The 20,725-nt window shown below is 39.5% G+C and overlaps 1 protein-coding gene across 2 annotated transcripts in view; it reads right to left on the reverse strand.

The window, feature by feature from the left end:
• Positions 1 to 3,785: 3,785 nt before the first annotated feature.
• Positions 3,786 to 20,725, reverse strand: part of GALNT7 (polypeptide N-acetylgalactosaminyltransferase 7) — a 74,017-nt gene continuing 57,077 nt past the window's right edge. The window contains exons 6-12 of one of the 2 annotated variants that reach the window (XM_055702864.1): positions 19,608 to 19,790; positions 16,030 to 16,147; positions 13,379 to 13,501; positions 11,116 to 11,334; positions 8,845 to 8,943; positions 7,383 to 7,511; positions 3,786 to 4,750 (exon numbers count right to left, since the gene is read on the reverse strand). In XM_055702864.1, coding sequence (XP_055558839.1) covers positions 4,613 to 4,750; positions 7,383 to 7,511; positions 8,845 to 8,943; positions 11,116 to 11,334; positions 13,379 to 13,501; positions 16,030 to 16,147; positions 19,608 to 19,790 — 1,009 coding nt within the window. In that variant the 3' untranslated portion in view covers positions 3,786 to 4,612. Of the gene's footprint in view, positions 4,751 to 7,382; positions 7,512 to 8,844; positions 8,944 to 11,115; positions 11,335 to 13,378; positions 13,502 to 16,029; positions 16,148 to 19,259; positions 19,443 to 19,607; positions 19,791 to 20,725 lie in introns of both variants that reach the window. The other variant, XM_055702858.1, reaches the window with a different exon arrangement.

Genomic DNA, 20,725 nt, shown 5'->3' on the forward strand with positions numbered 1-20,725 from the left:
CAGACAGCTTGGTTGTGCGTTGGTTTTTTTTTTTTTTTTTTTTTTTTTTACCAGGTGTCCTTGTTTCAGCTGGGGCAGAGTTAATTTTCTTTTCAGTAGCTGGTGCAGTGCTGTGTTTTGGATTTAGGATGAGAACAATGCTGACAGCACACTGATGGTTTTAGTTGTTGCTAAGTAATGTTCATACTAAGTCAAGGACTTTTCAGTTTCTCAGGCCCTGCCAGCCAGAGGGCTGGAGGGGCACAAGAAATTGGGAGCGGACACAGCCAGGACAGGTGACCCAACTAGCCAAAGAGGTATTCCATGCCATGGCACGTCATGCTCAGTATATAAACTGGGGGTTGGGGCAGGGGATGTGTTGGCCAGGAGGTGCTGATGGCTGCTCATGGACTGGCTGGTCATCGGTCAGCGGGTGGTGAGCAGCCGGACTGTGTATCACCTTTTATTTTTTCCTTTTGGATTTTATTCCTCTCTCCCTCTCTCTCTTTTTCATGACAATTGTTATTATTATATTTTATTTTATTTCAATTATTAAAGTGTTCTTATCTCAACGCATGACTTTTACCTTTTCCCCCGATCCTCCTCCCGGTCCCACTGCAGGGGAGAGTGAGCGAGCAGCTGCGTGGTACTTAGTTGCCAGCTGCTCTTAAACTGCGACACAAGGACACGTTACGTGGTAATGGAGAATATTCGTTTCTCAGTGTAAAGAACGGACTAGGTATTAATATTTTAAAAAATAAAGGTTTTTAACCGTTAACTGGGTTATGAAGACGTACAATCCACACAAACACCTCTTCCCACTTTTGCTGTGCTTCGTATTAGTTAACGCAGCTGAGGGCATGACGAGCGAGGCAGCGCGCACCAATGCACACACTTGTGGCAGCAGCCTGTGACAGAGGGTGACCAGAGGGCTCCCCACAGTGAAAGGAGGGCCAAAGCGGCTTCAGTCTTCAGGGGTCACTCACAGTTTATGTACTTCTTTTTTAAAAAATGCAAACGGAGGCAAACTTACCTACATTTTTTGATAGCCTATCATTTTTTCTACCTAGACTCCTATAGTCCTCCTATACAGTGCTAGCCAAGCTACACAACTTACTATTCGAACACTGCAGGGGTTCAGAGGAGGCTTGCAGGGTAAGTAAAGTACCCTGGAAGATAACCACTGACACTTCTCAAGGATTACTCTCATAAACGTAAGCAAGATAAGACTTCAGTACACAGCAAAGATGTGCTCCTGCCATGCATTTTATAGCAAGAACAACAACCAGAAACAGAAACTGCAAATCTGTTTTTCCCCCTGAGTTGTTACTTTTCACCTATTACAACTGACAGATCTAAGCTCACCAGTAGGGAAAAAACAATAAATGCTTTTACAAAAACCCTAGTTTGTGTTCAATGGTATAGACAATTTCTTCTGCATGTTCTGAAATTTCCTCTCCTTATTCCTATGCCTCCATGGCTCTTGCACAATTTGTTCTTTTTTAAGCCAAAGGGAAAATTTGGCTTGATATACAGCAAAATCTACCAAAGCATCTTTTGTGTTTTTACAGGCTTTTTTTTTTTTTTTCTTCTTATGAGAAGTCTCACAGATCAGAGGTAAGCATAACATCTTTACACCCCTTGTATAGTGTAATGGATCTTGAGCTTCTTGGTCTAGTTTCAGAGCAGTAAGCTGTTACATTTTGGCTTTAGGGACTGCAATTTGGAGGCAGATGGTATGGAAGAAGCAGACAGTAGTAAAGGAGGTTGACTGACATTAGGGAGAGAGAATGAATTGATTCTAGGATGCCATCAAGGGGTCCAGCATCTCTAGTACTGCCCAAAAGGTCCTGTTGGTTCTCCTGGTGCTTGGATCTCTGGTAATGCAGAAAGATATCCCCTCCTGCCTATCAGTCCCTGTTTCCATCCATAAAAGGGTATTCTCTCTACATGAAATACCCCCAGGATTTTGCCAAAGGAGCCTTTTGAAATCTGAATACAGAAAAGAGCACTCACAGACATGGCTGGGAAACAAGAATCCCATCTGTAAAAAAGCGCTTTAGGTTTCAGCACTTAAGTTTGCCCTCAGGCCAGAACTTGTGTCTTCCGTGTCCCGATTTAGTGCCATGCTCTTTTTTTCTAAGAAACCTTCTCAGGGAAAATAAAAAAAAAGTTTGATTGAAACATGTTTGTTGGTGGAAACACAGACTAAGATAAAATACAGAGTCAAAACACTACCAACTAGACCTTCGGGTCTCTTTAGAAATCATTCTCAAGTTCATTTTCTATGCACATATTACATCTACCTAACTAGATCAGGGCAGGTGATACAAAAATCCAAATGGTGTCCATGTGGCAACTCTCAGTGGGAATTTCATTTTTCATTTCACTTGAAAGAAACCTGAGGCCCTACAGATGCAACAAAAGGTACCTAGATAAAAAGTAAAACAAAACAATTTTAATATTTGTAAGTTTGTAACAGTGAGGTTGTCTAGATTTTGAGATATGGGGTTTCTATAAAGGTAATAATCCATTTTTACTCTGTAAAAGTATAGTAAACCCAAAAATTCAAATATTTTATTTACTTCACCTAAAAAATAAGCAACCCATAAGTAAGATATACATAGGTTTCCCAGATTTATCCCTAATAAATTTTTAAAAGATTTATACAATTTCTACAGAAACGTACAGTGTATCAAAATCTGCATAAATCAAATTTATAAAATATGTAGAAATGCATAGTGATATTATCATCAACTTACAAAGCAAGAATATGGGAATTATTTTTTTCCAAGCCGGCTATAGTAGGAAAAAGTCATTACAGCAACAGCTTCTTACGACCTCATGTTCTGTGAGGTTTCAGTCTCACGTACAGATTCATATTCACATACAGCATCAGCTTTCAATGAATTGCACAAAATACCCATTTACAATGCATACCCGCACAATTTATGTGCCACCATTCTTTCTCTTATGCATAGTTGTATGATTAAATTAATCTACCCAACACACAAAAATGGAGTCAGTTTTCATACACACAAGGAACGAGTACCGGCACACACTCTTATTTTCCTTTTTTCCAGTTCTCCCTCCTTTATTTTCTATTTTTCTTAGCTCCGAAAGGATAGATGAGAAGTTTAAAGAAACTAGGAAAGATCCCAATAGATCAGTGCAGACAGCCCTATAAAGATCAAACTCTGCCACCAAATATGATACATAACCCTTGTTAACATCAATGGAAGCTGCATGCAATGCTATTCTAGATTTTGGGGAAGTATTTAGTCATATTTAATAGTGTGACATGTTATAGGCATAACTCTTTATGAAATCAGTACACTGATGTCAACATTTAACAGTCACAAAATCTGGAATAAGGAAGGGAGGATAAGTCATTTCTCCCCCACCCCTGTTCATTCAGAGTAATTATTTATGCTCCTAAGGGAGTTTGCATTAACTCCTTTCCAGAATGTTTTCAGAAACTACTTCTTCACATTCTATTCCCTACACTATAGCACCAAGCAGTTGTATTTTGTGTTTGTAATCCCTCAGGAGAAGTTTCCAATGACAAAAATAAGAATAAAATTAGTATGAATAAATGCAGTTTCAGAATTTCCATTTATCTTTTCAAATCTAAATCTGGCATCCAAACTAGTTGACACATGTCCTTGTAGAGAATTGCACAGCTGTGTTAAGAAGCCGGATGATTTTTCCTAATTAAAAGTTTTAGTCCAACCTCTAAATGATTGCCATTTTAAATAACAATATAAATGAAGCATTGGATTCTAAGTTTTACATAATTGTGCAGCTTTATTTCTTTTTTTTTTTTAATAATTTTTATGTAAGGCATGGTTTAAACAAGCAAGTTAGTGCTTATAAATTCTTAGCTGGAATCGCGAGGGTGCTTACTTCCATCAAAATGTACCACATCACTAGACACTAAGCTGCTCCTTGCACCAAACAAAGCGTCCAGTCAAAGTAGAGCAGCCAAACTGGCAATAGAAAATTGTCTTCGGTAACACAATAATTACATGGGGTGGTATGGTTGGTCCCTACCCCTGGTGACAGCTCAGAAAAATCCACTGCATAATTTCCAACAAATGCTCTTCTTGTGAAAGAGAGAAATGAAAGAGGCACTAAATATGTTGAAATTCACCTTCCAAAAAAGCAGCATGACTGTGAGAGAAGGCCACCCTGGCTAATAACCTGTGGCAGTGCTTAGTAAGATGTAAAATTAAATAAAAATATACAACAGGTTGATAATCACCAAGTTCTATGAAAATCTGGTTACTCCAACCTTTTCAAGTGTGTGTAAAAAAACTGCCTTCAGACCCCTGAGTGTAATCCCAAAGAAGACGACAACGCTTTTAGCTATGTTCCTTTGAAACATAGCTAACAGCACATTAATTTACCAACATCTTAAAACAAAAAGATGTAAACATCTACAGAGTTTAAGGTAAAGCAGTTTTGTAAACATTAACTGCGGATGATAATGTTATTGTAATAATCACAGTTCCTCTACGTCCTTCATCCAAGCCAGGAGGCTTGCAGCTGTACAAAGTTAATAATTGCAGCAGTTTTCAGGCTATTTTCAGTCCTTTACAAATTAATGTGTCAGTAGGTAGGTTTTGTCTGTCTACACACTAAGGATGTTGTTCATTTCCCATTTTTGTGTTGCCTTACTGGAGTCACACTCAGAAATAAAAACTTGATGGAGGACTTCGGAGCGATCCAAGCACTTCCCTGATGGAATGTGAGTAAATCTGTGCAGATTCTGGAAAACAAAACCATCAGGAACATGCATTTGTTTTTTTTCCTTTTAACATTTTCTTCACAACTGCAATATAGGTATTTACAAAACCAGGTTTCAGGATCCCAGAACAGATCAGTTCTATACTCATTTTACTATTTGTTAAACCTAGACCTTCCACAGCCTTCATATTATTAAATGTTCGATATGAGACGCCTCCCATTTCTCTTAGGCAACAAACTACTAAGAGAATGAGCAAAATTGTGTCTAAAATGCTTCCAGCCTTTTCATCCATCCCGTAACCGAACCAAAAGATTAACCCTTGAGGACAGCTCTATGAGAACTGGCTTCACCGGGCAGATCCTCCTTCAGTTAGCCCTCACATAAAGCAACTGCACAATACCAACATTAACCACACTAGGGGAAAAAAAGCACCAACTTTGTCCTGGTTTGGCTGGTAGAAGGAAAAGAAGAAGGTATGGGGGCAAGCCCGGCCTCCGAAGCAACTGGCTGCCTGATCAACTGCACACCTATTGTACCTAGCACATTCAGGTGGAGACTTGCACGCTTGGTTCCTTCCACACCCCTGTGCTGCCACGCTCAAGTCTCACGCATTTGCTAAGCGGCCTGTGGCTCCTGTCCTGCTTGCTGACCCCCTGTGCCAGAGGCAGCTCTGACTTGCTGACCAGTTGCATCTAGCGTGGAGAGCAACAGAGCAGAGGCAAACCCCAACACTGTGGCTGGGCTGGGGCGCCTCACCTGCCCCGTGCACCCAGCTCCCCCCTCCATCACCCTGTCACTCCACACGCGTGTGCATGTCCGAGCGAGTGCTCAGCTCCTGCCATGTGGCCGGGCATGGGGGTCCTCCACCTGGAGAGGCAAACAGATGTCTGAACTAAAGCAGCAGGCAGGCCACCGCCAGCCCTGTTCTGGATGTTTGCTTACAGGCACTGAAGCCCTGCTACTGCTCAATGCTGAAGCAGCACAGATCTTACGCTCACCAAACCGGCACACACGTTAATTCCAGAAACAACCAACCAGCCAACCAGATAAAATCTCCTGGCAGCTTTCATTTACACGAGGCCACAACATTTTTCAGCAGTTCATAAGCATTTCATTCCCTACACCCTCCTCATTAGAAGAAACGGTCATACCCTCTGTACTGCACAGCATGCCAAATTTCTAGTATTTGCTTAGTTACACACCCCTGGTGGTCCTTTCGCTCCCCCTGCTCCCCCCTTCCTTTTTTTTTACAATTCTGGAAACCAGTCAATGTTTTGTTCTACAGCCTGGACCGTGACTACTGGGCTTCCTTATAACTTGTGGTGATAAGCAAACAACTATGCAACTTGGTACCACTGTGGAGGAAACGGATCTTCTTGCATAAAATAAATGCTTAAAGAAGAGCCAAGTAACATGCTGGGACACACTAGAATGGCTGGAGAATTAAGAAGTGCTATATATTATTTCAATATTAAAGCAGAAGTCATCAGGACTTAAATGTCAGGTTTAAAGAATTTTTGTGTCTATACAGCACAAGAAAGCTGGGTGGAAATGGCATTACGGTGCTTGATATTTCCTAGCTCTATGCAAATACCAGAAAAAGTGGAGTGGCTTAAGGGATAACAAACAGATCTCACTGCACTCAACACTGCCTATGTCTTTCAGACAAACACAAGCCAGATAACCAGCTAATGAATTAATAAATACTCAACATGCTAGACCAACTGAAGAAAAATTGACATGCAATAGTTTCTTAGATACAGAACCAAGTTATGTGTGGCTATATCCAAAGATAATGTCACCCTCAGACTATTCAGTCTCATTTTTTAACAGAAAAAGAAATAGAACCTGACTTTTTTTGAAGCAACACTTTCAAAACTAGTATTATTAGAGGACTTACAGATGTAGTGACTAAATAGACTGTAGCAGCCCTTGTGTATCAGCCAACATTCCAAGTCTTTATTAAAAATTCACAGATTTTGCAATAGCATTATAATGGCGCCACACCCAGAATTCACAATACAGCATGTTATTAGAGAACAGCTCAAGAACAGGAAAAGAAATACTGAGGGCGGCAAAGACAACACAGACAGGCAGAATAATGCTGTGTTTACCTATTCCTATATAGGCTTAAAAAGATCTTCTGCCTTTAAACAAAGCAACACTTCAATTCAGACCTCTCAAAATTAGATCTAATATTGACCCTAGCTGCTAAATGCACCCCAGTGTTTAAGTAACCTCATAGCGTACATTAGACAAAGAAACTTTCTTGATAGAAAGCAGGCAAGCAGAGAGGGTGATGGCACTAAAAGCTTTGATAACTCTTGTCACTGGTAGTGGACATAATTTTTGCTTCCTCCGAGACAAGTGCTAACCCCTAACATACCTGTGGCAGCATATGTAGCCTCATGAGATTTGCTGTAACGATTTTGCTACAGAAGACAGTGACTAGTAACAAAAGCATCTTTCCCTGCAGGAAGTTTTCCCAGCAAGCACGTATTTACGAGAGTGTGTAATTAGCAATTTACTCTACTTGGTTCAGTTAACTTTGTCGTAACCTTTATTTTCAGATATACATAAAATATTTTAAAAAAGGTGCAAAAACCATAGGATGCAACTATAATTTATTTTCTGCTATATATGTGTTGCATACCTTGAAGTACTGCCAGTCCTTGTATTCATTCTGATTACAGTGTGTAATCATAATTTTGGATCCATCCGGTCCTTTCGTTAAGCACTGATCATACTGCATGAGTTGATTCGCTTCATTGATTCGGAAAAGCTAACAGAAAAAAAGAAAAGTCATCTTTTTAACAGCTGACTCATTAAAATAATGAGTATTTCAGAAACACTGAAAATACCAATGTAACTGCATCGTTCAAAACATTCTCTGGTGTTATTACACCTATCTTTCAGGAGGGTTCTTTATTTTACATGATGTAACACACTTTTACTATCACGACACTCAATTTCATGGATAACTTTCCTGTAGGATTTAGAAGGCTAAGAAACCTACCCAGCCAGAAAAAACCCCAATAAAAATAAAGGGATTCCTACTCGGAAGATTTCTGAAAGTGTTTAAAAGCCTTTGTATGATTTGATGGCCAAAAATTCCACTATTTTTCTAAAGGTCTGGCACCAAGGCTTTGGCCCCAGATAGTAATTTCATGTGAAGACACTAAAACTTTGGGATTTCACCCATGGAGGAAATCAAACTAACGCATCCAGGCACAAAAAGATTACCCTAGCTACTTCTTATGAAATAGCTGTTATTGGGTTTTTTTGGGGGTAACATATATAGAAGTACGGAACATTTTCATTAAGTATCAAAATTAGAGAGACATTTCCAGGGGCTACTGAGAGCCAAACATGATTTTTAAAAGCCTAATCCTGCACGCGATTTCATGAATGCCATGACAACAACTTGCTTGATTCAAATCTACATCATCACAAATAAGGACCTCACATTCTGAAATGTTTTCCAACAGAAAGAGGAGATGTAAAGACAGAACGGCATATCTGTGTGATACTGTGGATAGGTTTGTGAAGTTACAGGACAAACACAATAGTAGCCTGGATCGCAACCATCTATTAGTAATTATGTTTTGCCAATTAATTTGTAAATGAAGCAGAGACAAATTTGTATGTGATTTCTTGTCTCCTGTGGTGGAAACTGAGTTACTGCACAAAAGTGTTTCATACTTCCATTAGAGTGAAAAAACTGTGAAAAAATTCAGCCAAAGCATGTAAGGGGGTTGTTTCCTGAAGGATTAATTACTAAGTGAAGATAAATGATGGATCCACAGCAATGCTAAGAGCTGCAGTTATTCCAGTGCAGTGATATGGTTGCTTTGAAACACAGTTCTTGCTTCCTCACGTAGCTGCTTCACTGAAGAAGAGATTATGAATTTGCCTTCAAGTTTGTACCGCTTGTGTTTGAAAAGATCTTTTCAGGTTCCCATATTTTAGCAATGTCAGTATACTTACGGAAACCCCCTAACTCCTATCTTTTTAGCTGGCACCTAAGTGACTCTATGCACAGGCTTAACAGAAAACCAGCCTGTAACCACCCACAGCAAGCAATTCTCTTTCAGACTTGCCTCCAAGCTCCTTACCTGATTTCCCCCCATCCTATGGCATGGCCCCAGCTCAACGAAGCCACCATTGGTGTGCCCCATGCTATCAATGCAGTAAGCGGTTTCAAAGCCTCTAATCTGGAAAAGAGGTTTTGCACTCCAAGTTAGTCTCAAGGAAAAAGTAAGTGTGAAGGAGTTCAGAAAATTCCTGCTTATCTTTCAAATCACAAACAGGTATCTGACAGAGACGTGTGTCCAACCTGCATATGAAATTCATATACTGGTGTTAATTGTTCTGGGAGATGGAGCTCCAAGCTGCCTACGATAATTTGAGGCTCTTATGTGAGTCAGAATACACTGATAAAGCTAGAGTTGCAAACTTCAGTTCCAAATTAATGACACCGAAATGTAGGACTTTCAAGTATTTTAATTTATTCAATCTCCTATCAAAGCATGCTCAGTCTTCAGGTCTTCATAAATAAAGCAGGAGCTCAGCTAAGCTGCTCTCATCTTGCGGATGAGAGAAACGGGATGCAGAGAAGTCAGGCATGGCAGCTACTAACTGCAGCCAGGCACAGCCCACTGACCCGGCTGCTCAAATGTATCTTCTGCAGCAGCAATTACATGGAAAAAAAAGAGGTAGAATTGGTGAGGGGTAGGCACAGGCATACAGATAACGATGGAAAGTCCCGTCAGAAAGCATTCCTCTACTGCTGATTATCCCATTCCCTTCTCAGAAGGGCCAACAAACAGCTTTACAATGACTTTATGACACAAATAACATTCTTTCCAGACCTATTTTCTTTGCCAGAGCCACTTTCTTCTTTGCGACGGTAGAAGGAAGTCTGGAGGAGTAAGCTTAGACCTGACTTCCAGAGAGAGTGTTTAGGAGGATGAACCCCACACTTTCATTCCCGATAATTTGGAAATGCCATTAGTGTGGTGTTACAAATGGGGGGGAAATTCCTCACATGTAGGATAACTAGCAGCCAGTGAAGAAGAGTTGAAGAAAGCTTCAGAGAAGTCTCTGAACTTCCGACTTTCCGGTTGCTTCACCAGAGCCACTTACTTTTATCAGGGATGGTTTCCTGCAGGATGGCCATTATTATTTTTTCCTCTTCAGATACTTTCACCTCAATAAGTAGTAGTATATAATGCACCTTCCTAACCCTTCACATGGATTCAAAACGAGGTCTAAGGCTAACGTAGTAACTGATGCTTTGTGCTAATTTTTAGGTAAGAAAAAGAGGTGGCATTGTTCACCTGGTCCCTCAGACAGACTATCTGTACCCCCTTCCACCATGCACATGCTCTGTATCACAAATTCCTCAGAAAAATTAGAGATGACAATTTCTTGGCTGTAGTAAACAGCATAGATCTGTACTTCCTAATGCTCTTCTGAAGTTACAAAAACGGGTCCATCATAACCTGGGAAAGAAGGTTATTAAATTTGGTTGGGACACAGAGTCTCCTCTGCTAGCAAGACGACTTCCTGATTTTGCCTCCACAACCTGCAAAAGTGAAATTAATAGAACAGATAGGGCAGAGCTGGAACCAACTGAAAAGGGCAAAAAAATAAGTGAATCTGAAAGCAGGCAGGAGACCTGCAGTAAGAGCTCTTCGTGGTGTGGTCTAAATGCCAGAACGAAACAGGCAGGGTTCAGGAAAGTGTCCTGCACTCACTTGGCAACACACACTTTCTCTCTCTGTCTGCCACGTGAAAATGCCAAATTTGTAACCACATTCTTATTTAGCAAAGTCATACTCATGTACACTAATGCTGGAAATGACTGTTAAGGAATCGTATCAAATTATTACATGCAGGTAAGGGATTTACTGAGGCTGTAACTGTGTAAGTACATCTCAGGCTAGCAAATTTAGGCAGAATGTACCCCACCTGGATTTCATGATCTATTCTCTATGCCTTCACTGAAAATGATTTTCACCTATTGATCTTTGCCAATACTGCTACACACACAGGATTTGCATTTTTTCTTTAAAAAAAAAACCTAAATTCCAATTATGGAAAAAAAGAGTTTTAGATATACCTGAACACAGGGCTAGAGACAAAATCATCCTTCAAGGACCTGTGGAACTAATTAAAAAAAATCACACCTCTTGAAGTAGATATAAAGTCTTTTTCCTAGGGTTTTATCTCTATAGGTCTCTGGCTAGTATCATATACCTTAGTACAGTAGTAATCAGAATCTGTTCTCAGACTGATGTCAACTAACAATTGCTTCCATTTGAATTCCCAATTTTTTTTTAAAAAAGCTCCTAAAATAAATACAGGTTATGTGCTGTACTTACCTCTCCCCAGTCCACATTTTTAGGTGGTAAGGGATAATATGAAGTTATATCATATGCTATTTCTTCCATAAACCACTTAAAACTTTTGCAGTTATGATCTTCACGGAATTTTTTCAGCTCAGATATATCTCCATAGGGTAGCGCTTTTGTCTCCGGCCGACTGGCGTAAAAGTAATCTTTGTATTCATCCCACCACACTTCTACAACTCTGACATAGTTCTGTGAAGAACAATGAAACTGCTGAGACCTCAAAGCACACACGACAGGTTGGATGCAACTGCAGGTTAATTTCAGAAATTTAAGGATTTCTCCACTTAAAAAATGACAGCGTGAAAGTATTATATAGCACTAATCAGTCACCTTCAGCAGATTATACAAGACACATGCATATTATTTTCAAATGACAGTTTAGTACTGAAGCCAGCAAAATAAACCGGCTTGCTTAATGAGAGTACAAAGTCTTTTCCTACATTTAGAGAATGTTTATTTGAAAATACAAGACTTTTCAGTTACGGTACAATAAAATGCTGCAATCATTTGCTGTGTACCAGTACTGCAGTTCAGAGTTTCTATTCACCTTCTACAGTTTTAACCTAAAAATATGCATTAGTCCACTAAAGGTGAAAAAATTAAGTCTTAAACAGGTCAGCTATGACACACCAAGAAGGTTTTATCTTGTTAAATAGTTTACTGCTGCTTGGAGAAGGGGAAAAAACAGTTTGCCTAGTGAACAAGCCTCTCCCTCTCATCTTTCTTCTCAGTCTTTCTGATGGCTCTTATCTCTGGATTACCTGTACATGTTCCAGATGCACATCTCACTTTGTACAATTTTTCTAGCATTAATGACCTGGTGTTAAACAGTCTAAATAGATCTGACTAAAGGCACAAATTACTGTGAGTTTTACTTAATCCACATGCAGTATAAATTGAACAATGCTATAAAACAGCACATTTACCATGGGCATAGGAGGGTACCCAAAGAGAAAGAAAGCTATACCTGCATCCTGCCTCGTACAGAGAAGAAACTTAAGAACACTCAGCAGTGTTTTGTTGTCTTCAGTAAGCAGATGAGCAGACTCATGTAAGGTGTTTAGATATGCTGTAAGCATTTTTGATCAGCTTTTCAGCAGAGTGAAATGGTTTTTATAATTTCAGACAAGGCAAACAAACATCCTGCCTGCACTGAGCAAGAGCTATCATTTGCTATCATTAATGCTGTCTTCCATTGCTCTGTCTCTACTTTCAGCTATGCCCATTTCCCCCTACCCTGCCTTGTATCAGTCCTAGCACTTGTTTGATCACAATGTTAATCAATTCAAATTACTAACAGAGGCCCTTTTTTGGTGTGTGTGTGGTGTTTGTGTGTGTGCCAGGTTAGTTTGCTACCATTGAACTAGGGACATTCCCTTTTCAGAAGAACCAACTCCTTGCTTGGCTCAAGTCATACTCTGAAACCCTACCAGCAGTCATTGTCACAGGTGATGTCTAGGAAGATGGCTCTGGGATTGCCATTCACAAAGAACTTGGTCTTTGGGAACAGGATTTACCAATGCCAAAACACTGCACGAGTGAAAGCTTAAACTAGGCAATAGGAAACCTTAACAGGAGGGTTGTCTCTCTGCTGGTAGATGCAAACTTATGTAAAAACATTTGTCTTGATTCAAATTACCTCTTCAGATATAGACAGCTGGCTCACTCATTTCTTGAGGTGAGGTCTCTACCTTTAATATCATGGCTTGAGCAACATTTCTGAACCTGCAAGGTGCCTGAGGAATTACCAACTTTTACGATGAAGTGTAGAGCATGCCATTTTCCCAGGTGTCATTCACTGCTTCTTAATTAACAAATAGAGCCACAAAGGTCTGAGAGATGCTCGAATATGGCATTTGCTAACTCAGCCTAGGATCAACCCTATTAAGCCAAAGGGGGATTACAAACCCATCATCGTCACCTCCAGGAGCATGCTGTAGTTACTAGAGTTGCTCGCACACTGCAGCAAAGGTGTGGGGTGCTAAGAGTAAGTATTAGGAAATGTGATTTGTACCTCAAAGATGGGGAGGGGTGGAGCAAGAAGATGGGTTCCAGGAATATCAACTCTTAGTAATAGTGGGATTGGCACATAGATTTCCCTCCTGTGGGGATGACCACCTTAGCTTTAGACACTACATAGCTTTAGATATAGTGCTCTCTAAATTATTACTAATAATTTAAATAGAGTTATCTAAAATAAAAAAACACCGTCAAGGTTGCAGCAAAACAGTACCTTTAATGTAGGAGAAGACCCAACGTACACAGGGGGTGGGTTTCCTTGCCATCCCTGGAGACGATAGATGTGTCCAACACGAGAACAAGGAACAAACAACAGCTTTCCCCCACACTGCCAGATCTACAAGTTAAAGCAAAAGTATTATTAATATATATGCACAGGAATTTAAGACAAACAGATAATAAATTATGGAAGAAATGCCAACTACTTTTCTTACTATACCAAACATCTGATATATTTTAATATTTTTGCTTCAGATGTAAGTATAAACATAATAGGTCTCTGAAATGAAAGGCTTGCATAGCGTACATCTCCAACTCAGCCATGAAATTACTCAAATTACTTTTTAAAAAAGCTTTAAAAAAAGTTTGCCATCTGTTCTGGTTTCAGCTGGGATAGAGTTCATTTTCTTTTCAGTAGCTGGTGCAGTGCCTTGTTTTGGATCTGGTGCGAGAACAACACCAATAGCACACTGATGGTTTTGGTTGCTGCTGGGTGATGTTTACACTAAGTCAAGGACTTTTCAGTTTCTCAGGCCCTGCCAGCCAGAGGGCTGGGGGGGCACAAGAAATTGGGAGGCGACACAGCCAGGACAGGTGACCCACATGGGCCAAAGGGATATTCCAAACCATCTGATGTCATGCTGAGAATATATAAACTGGGGAAAGAAGGAGGAAGTGGGAAATGTTTGGTGTTATGGCGTTTGTCTTCCCAAGTAACCATTAACACATGACGGAGCCCTGCTTTCCTGGGGATGGCTGAGCACCTGCCTGCCCATGGGAAGCGGTGAATTAATTCCTTGCTTTGCTTTCCTTGTGCACACAGCTTTTGCTTTACCTATTAAACTGTCTTTATCCCAACCCACGAGTTTTCTCACTTTTACTCTTCTGATTCTCTCCCCCATCCCACTCTGCAGGGAGGGAGTGGGCAGCTGTGTGGGGTTTGATTGCTGGCTCAGATGAAACCACGACACAGTCTCATTCTATTACTATCTTAAAACAACAGTAATGAATGAATGCACAAAATCTGGAACTGACTAATTTTTATTATGACAGAATTAATAATATTTTGATTTTATTACAGCAATTCACATACCATCACTAAGATGGGTTTTGGTTAGATACTCATCACACCTAAGTTTTTCTTAATAAAGACTAGTAGGAGATAAGGATGTCTTTGGTAATCCATTATTCTAAGTACAAACAGATTTTTCTTTAACTAGGTAGCTGAAAATAAAAAAAAGGGTAAAACATATTGTCATTCTGAAATTCCCTCCCTTCCACACATCCTTTGATAATCCATTTATTGGGAAAAGAAAACATACCTAAATCTAAATTTAGTTGTTCAGTTTTGACAAGTTTGAAATGTAGTATCAAATCCAAATTCAAGCTAACTTTGGGGATGTTCCAAATTTGTCCAAATTCCAGATTAAAAATATGACTTAACAGTATAGGAAAGATGGGCAGAATAGTTTACATCCTTCATTGCATCATCATACTAATCTTCTTAAATTTCATCCCAACACCCACCTCCCCCCGATATGCAAGGCTATCTAGGAGTCAGCACACAAGACTGATACATGTTATTGAGTTCTTCTGAAGATTGGAGATTGGTTGTAATCTACACGAAACCAATCTGGAAGTCTCTACATAATCAGCACTTCAATTACAAAACTACTGTATGTAATTCTGATCATGGCTTAGCTTTAAGCAAGATGGAGAATTAGAAGGATAAAGACTCTGTCTGTGTAACATCCTCAGTAACTACACCTTTTGCATATGGATTTACAGCTCAGCAAGTGCACTCAGAGCTTTCCTCAAAATTATCAAGAGTAGTTAGGGGAGCTCTGAATGTACTTTCAGTAAAATTCATCTACAATTTCACAGGTCGCTGCTGAGGATATTAGATGTCTCCACTTTCGTTTGTTAATTGGGACAGATTCCTGCTGCCTGCCACTTGTGTCATTATGAATACCGAAGCTACAAGAAGTTAATGATTATTGTCTTACGTTTCCTGCTAACTGAAGAGCATGCATATGCCTAGGAGTGAAAACAAAATCTGCTGTGATTATGAATTATGCAGTTAGTGTTTCAATTATGAAGACTTCTCTTGTAAAGAAGTTCTTGAAATTTTGAAAAGTATATGAGATCATTTTTCACCCACAAAAATGGCAGGGAGAAGGAAACTTGGGCAGATTACTTTTTGTTGCATCGTTATATACTTTACAGGCATCTATGCATAAGCTGAATGCTACTTGTTCTCTGTAATCACTTTCATTAGAAAAAACATTTTTCTATACTCACCACGATAGCACTCAGTTCTGCCTCATCAAATTTGCCAGCCTGGTTTCAGGTTAGATATTTAAGGGGGTGTGTGTGTGATCCCAAACCATTAACAAAATCTAGATTACTCAGCATTCAAGAGCCTCAGCACCTGGCCACGTCCCGTAACACTACTACTCTAACGCCCACAAGAAAACATTAAGGATACACATCTCTGATGCAACATCTCCTCACAACAAAACCTTCTGGGCTTCATGAGGCAGACGTGGTGCAAACCAGAAGTAGGTCTGTCTGAACTCCAAACAGAAGTATTTAGAGAAAAAAAAGATCTACGAAATTGAATTATTTTTCTATTTTTGGTGTTACCTTGTAAGAAATTTCAAAATTTTCACCACCCCAAATTTGAAGCCCTGGATCATAGAGACCCAGTTCAAAGAAGAAATCGCGTTCAATGGCAAACAATCCACCAGCCATTGCAGGGGACCTGGAAGAGGAAGACAGTGTAACTCCTTTTGCCAAAAGGATATGATAACACTCAGAGAAAGCATTAATTAAGGAAGCAATTTACTGTTAACATATAATAAAGATTAGATACATGGCAATAACTGAAAAGTCATAAAGCTTTGTCATCAGCTTCCAGCAATTTTCTGAAATGAAACCTGTATAATTTCTAGTGAAGTCACAGGTTCTTATTATGTTGGTTTTTGCTTTTGTTAGGCTTTTGTGTTTGTCTTTTAATTTAATTATACAAAATTTTGGTCAGAATTATCCATTTAGCCAGCCAGTGTGCTTCTATTAAAATAAAAGGTAAGAATCAGCGTGACAAGATGTTTCTTGAAAGTTGCTCAAGTTTTTGAGATAACAGATGAGGCTGCATAGCTGACTTAGGTTTATGATCTGAGGAGCTGTCACATTGAAACACTGTCCAATAAACAAGTGACAAGAGTTTTTCCAGCTAAACAATACCTTTCTATCTGCTCCCTCTGGCTCTTTTTCTACCGCTGCCATATGAGACACTTTTCATTATACTCATGAAATTTTTAAGAGGGCCTGGATCGAGTTGTACAAGGTCTCCATTTTGGTTTAGTTTTTTTTTTTTGTGTCTGTTTTGTTTTTGTTTTTGTTTTTTTTTTAATGGCTTTGTAAATCCCTCCATGTATGCCAAGGTTCAATTAGCAAGTTTTAATGCATGAAAAAGATGTTGTGGTTTAGATTAGAGCATTTTTTGCAGAATGGCTCTAACAAAAATTCTTCGGTAGCTTGCTCACACTGACATAGAGAGTAGGATATGTTAAGCCATTTCCAGCACACATACCAAGCATTTTTCACCTGAGGATAACTAAATATATAAAAAACATAATGGGTACAAGCTGGAGACCCTATAAGTTGGCAATAAAAAAAAATAAAAGGAAAAAATGCATTATTTCAGACTTCAGATGATCTGCAGCACTGAAAGGAGCAAGATCCAAGAGTCCACCTCACTCTGGTGAGCCAAGTAAAACACAACTGAAATATTCCTTCATGACCAAATTATTGAGAGATGGGTCACTTCTAGTACTATTCAGTCTCTTCATTTCAATAGATTTTTAACTTAGTGGTGCTCCTTTTAACAGCAATGATTACATATTTTCCTTCTGCATGTAAATGTCTGGAGGAGCACTGCTTAAGAAAAAATAACCCATAGGGTTAACATATATCCCCCTCCACATAGCAGGGGCAGGGGAACAACAAAAGAGAGTTGCTGGGTCTATCAGCTGAGTTAAATATAATGGTTATCAGTTTAGCTGCTCTCCAAATCGTGTGATCAGATGCAGTTACTACTAAATGTCCCCTTCTGCTTGTCCACCCACTGTATTTTCCTCCAACACTGCTTTTGCATCGCTGCGGTTCAAAGGGTAGGAAGCCAGCAAGCACAGCAGGGAGAAGCATGTTGCATAGCACAGCCCTGTGGCTTTCCTGCATTTTTGGTTTTCCTCAGCACCACAAAGACCTGGCAAATGTAGTGGCCTCAGATGCTGAAGTTTCAGTCTTGGTCTCCAACGTGCTGTCAAATGTGTTAAAAAATACAGTAAAATCTGCATAAGCTCAGTAGTTTATTTTATAGGATATGAAGAGGTAAGCCTAGTATTACGGAAAGAAGGATTCAGTCCTGGGGCAATGCTCACATTACAAAAAGTTTGTTTCTGCTTTTTAAGCTGCTGAGGGTTTTTTTGTTTGTTTTCTCTCTAAACTAAGCAATCCTGACTATGGTTTCAGCAAGACTTTTACTTGCCTTGGTATTGCTGCAACAAAACACATACAGCCTGGACATAAACAGATGCAGGGAATGTCTCTTTTTAAAAGAAGCACTGTAACTCTGAAAGTATTATTAAAAGTAAAGTCATCTTTTAAACCACTCTGAGAACATGTGTTCTGTGTTTCTGGGAACAGTTTAAAGGGTTTTAAGACCTGCTTGGATGGTAAACACAGAAAACAACAGCAATGTTTGAAATAGTTTATCCCTCTCTAAGCAAATATTAAAGTTCCAATGTGGACAGCCTTGTCAGAAAATGGTAGTATTTATACTGTATACAAAGCAGATCAAAGCTTCATAACTTCCTCGCATGTGTTGCTATTTTAGCAGAGAACAATCATGGGTGAGGATAGGGAATTACCAACATCAGTTCTTACAATGTTTAAATCATACATACAAGCAATAGAAGACATTAGATTCTGAAGATGTGAGGATTGCTTTCAAATGTAATAACACGATTAGTTAAGTGTGAAGGGGAAAGTAATAAAAACCAGCAGAACCACAGTCTCCCAGTCTTGAAAAGGCATCCAGAAACCCTAGTTTCTAAACTAGGGTTTCTAGCCAGTTTCTGTTTGCTGGGAAGAAAACATACCCCACTACAAAGCGTAAGAAAAAGGTGGGACTTCTATGAAAGTTACTGGAATTTTCCCAGAAAATAAGGTGGTGGGTTTTTCTTTATTTCTTTTTTCTTTTTTTTTTTTTTTTTTTAATGTTATGCATTAAAATCCCCAAACATACTGAAACCTTAGAAAATATCTAGCCAAGATTCTTAAAACAGTATGCTTCTTTGTCAGATGTGAACTATTATGAAGCAAGTGGGAGAAGTATGACAAAAGGGACTTTTTTGGTGCACATGCATAATCCATGAGCTGTATGCATGCATCAATCCATGACAGCAGGCTACAGATTTTATGCATTACTGGCTATTATAAATACTCACAGCATGCCTGTTATTTCAAATCAAATGGTTAAACAAGCACTGTTGTTTCCAACGCTACTTTTAAAAAAATATCATAGCTAAACAGAGTTTTCCCTGGAAATAAAGTCATACAGTATTTTATTTTGGCAAACAAAACCCTGTCATTCTAATGTGCACCCCATTAACCACACAAGAGCAGGAATGGAGAGGCAACCCAAGGTAGCAAAGGTATTTTGAGCAAACAGCTGTGGCAAACAGGTCTGATTAAACAAAGCAGCTGGCGTGGTTAGAAATAAGATTTTCAGGCTAGAAGTACATGCAAGTTTTAGTGGATCAATATTGGCTTCAGAAAAAAAAGAAACAGGTAAGTGATTTAGTGATTACCGATACGGTTCAGTTTTTGTCTTTCTGCTTTCCTTCTCTCGCTTGGTCAAGGGAACCCTCTTCCATAGCATACTCCAATCCCACGCTCCTCTAGCAAACCCATCTTCGTCACCACCCCCTTGCGGCACAATTTTATAAGTGTTGCCATCTATGACATCTATAAGTGGCACAGTGCATGTGGTTCTGCAGGGTGGCGGATGGTGACAGGGAAGATGCAGTTATGTGCAAGGACCCGCATGGCACACGTGCACCGACCGTAGTTCATGGGAAAAGAGGGGGGGAGGGAAAAACGAAAGGGTTTAGACAATTATTCGTTATGATTCACAGTATGTAAACAGTTCTTTTTACCGATAAGGCTCAGTTTTATGTTTTCGTTTGGACTTTTCCTTGTGGCTTAATGGAATTCGTTTCCACAGCAAACTCCAGTCCCAGGCCCCTCTGGCAAAACCATCTTCATCCCCACCTTGTTGTGGCTCAATGGAATAATCATTCCCATCTATGTAATCTATTAGAGGTACAGTACATGTAGTTCTGAAACATTTATAGAAGGGAAAGAAAGAGCAAAATACAATTTCAGAAGAGTAATCTCTCTAATCTGCAATTTACACCATTAAATATTAAGCTCATAGAGCAGTGTACATAAAAAGTCACTTGTAAACATATTAAGAAGTGAAGCCTCATTAGAAGAAAAAAAGAGAAAGTCCTTTCTTTATGTTGTTTTAAGAGGTTCTGAAAGCAGAAATGCTTTCAGGTCTGAATTTAGGTCTGAAATGCTAATATATCAACTTGTTTATCAGTACTTTTTCCTTTATATGTACTTCTTGACATTGGTCTTCTAACAAAGCACTGCTGCAGGCAACAGAAGAACTCTTAGAAGGCTAGGGTTCTCACAGTATTACTATTTCCTGTAATTTCTATTCATATCAGATCTCAGCTATCAACATGTACGATAAGCTCTTAGCTTTTACTAGTGTAAACATGGATTTTCACTATTCTGTGCTATTCAACTGCCCTGCAAATCCAACCTCACAAGATAAAAAAACATTACTGGTGCTCTCCTGGCAGCAGTCTTCAGTAGAATTTTTCCTGTTCGGTTTGTAACATGCTCCTTATTGTGATCTATCACATACAATATTCACTAAAGAAAAGACATTATCTTGTTATTCTCCCCAGATTTTCCAAATGAGTTTCACAGTGACCAAACCTGGAGCATTTCCATCTTTTTAAGTCAAATCCTGTGGAAAGAAACGTAAGCGTGCGCATGGAAGAAATGCGCATGCTGTGCTCTTCTTTGAGGCAGAGGCAGAAGCAGCAGCACGCTGCATCCAAGGTACCAGGGCTTGGAAGAAGGCTGCTGAGCGCTGCCCTCTGTCATTGTGTGCCTCGGCATCGGAGGTCCTCCTGTAATCTCCCCTTCTGTGGGCAGTGCTGAGGAACGCCTCTAAAGCTGCCTGCTCTCACCGGCC

Source organism: Falco cherrug, chromosome 1 (assembly GCF_023634085.1).
Source record: "Falco cherrug isolate bFalChe1 chromosome 1, bFalChe1.pri, whole genome shotgun sequence".
Classification (NCBI taxonomy): Eukaryota; Metazoa; Chordata; class Aves; order Falconiformes; family Falconidae; genus Falco; species Falco cherrug.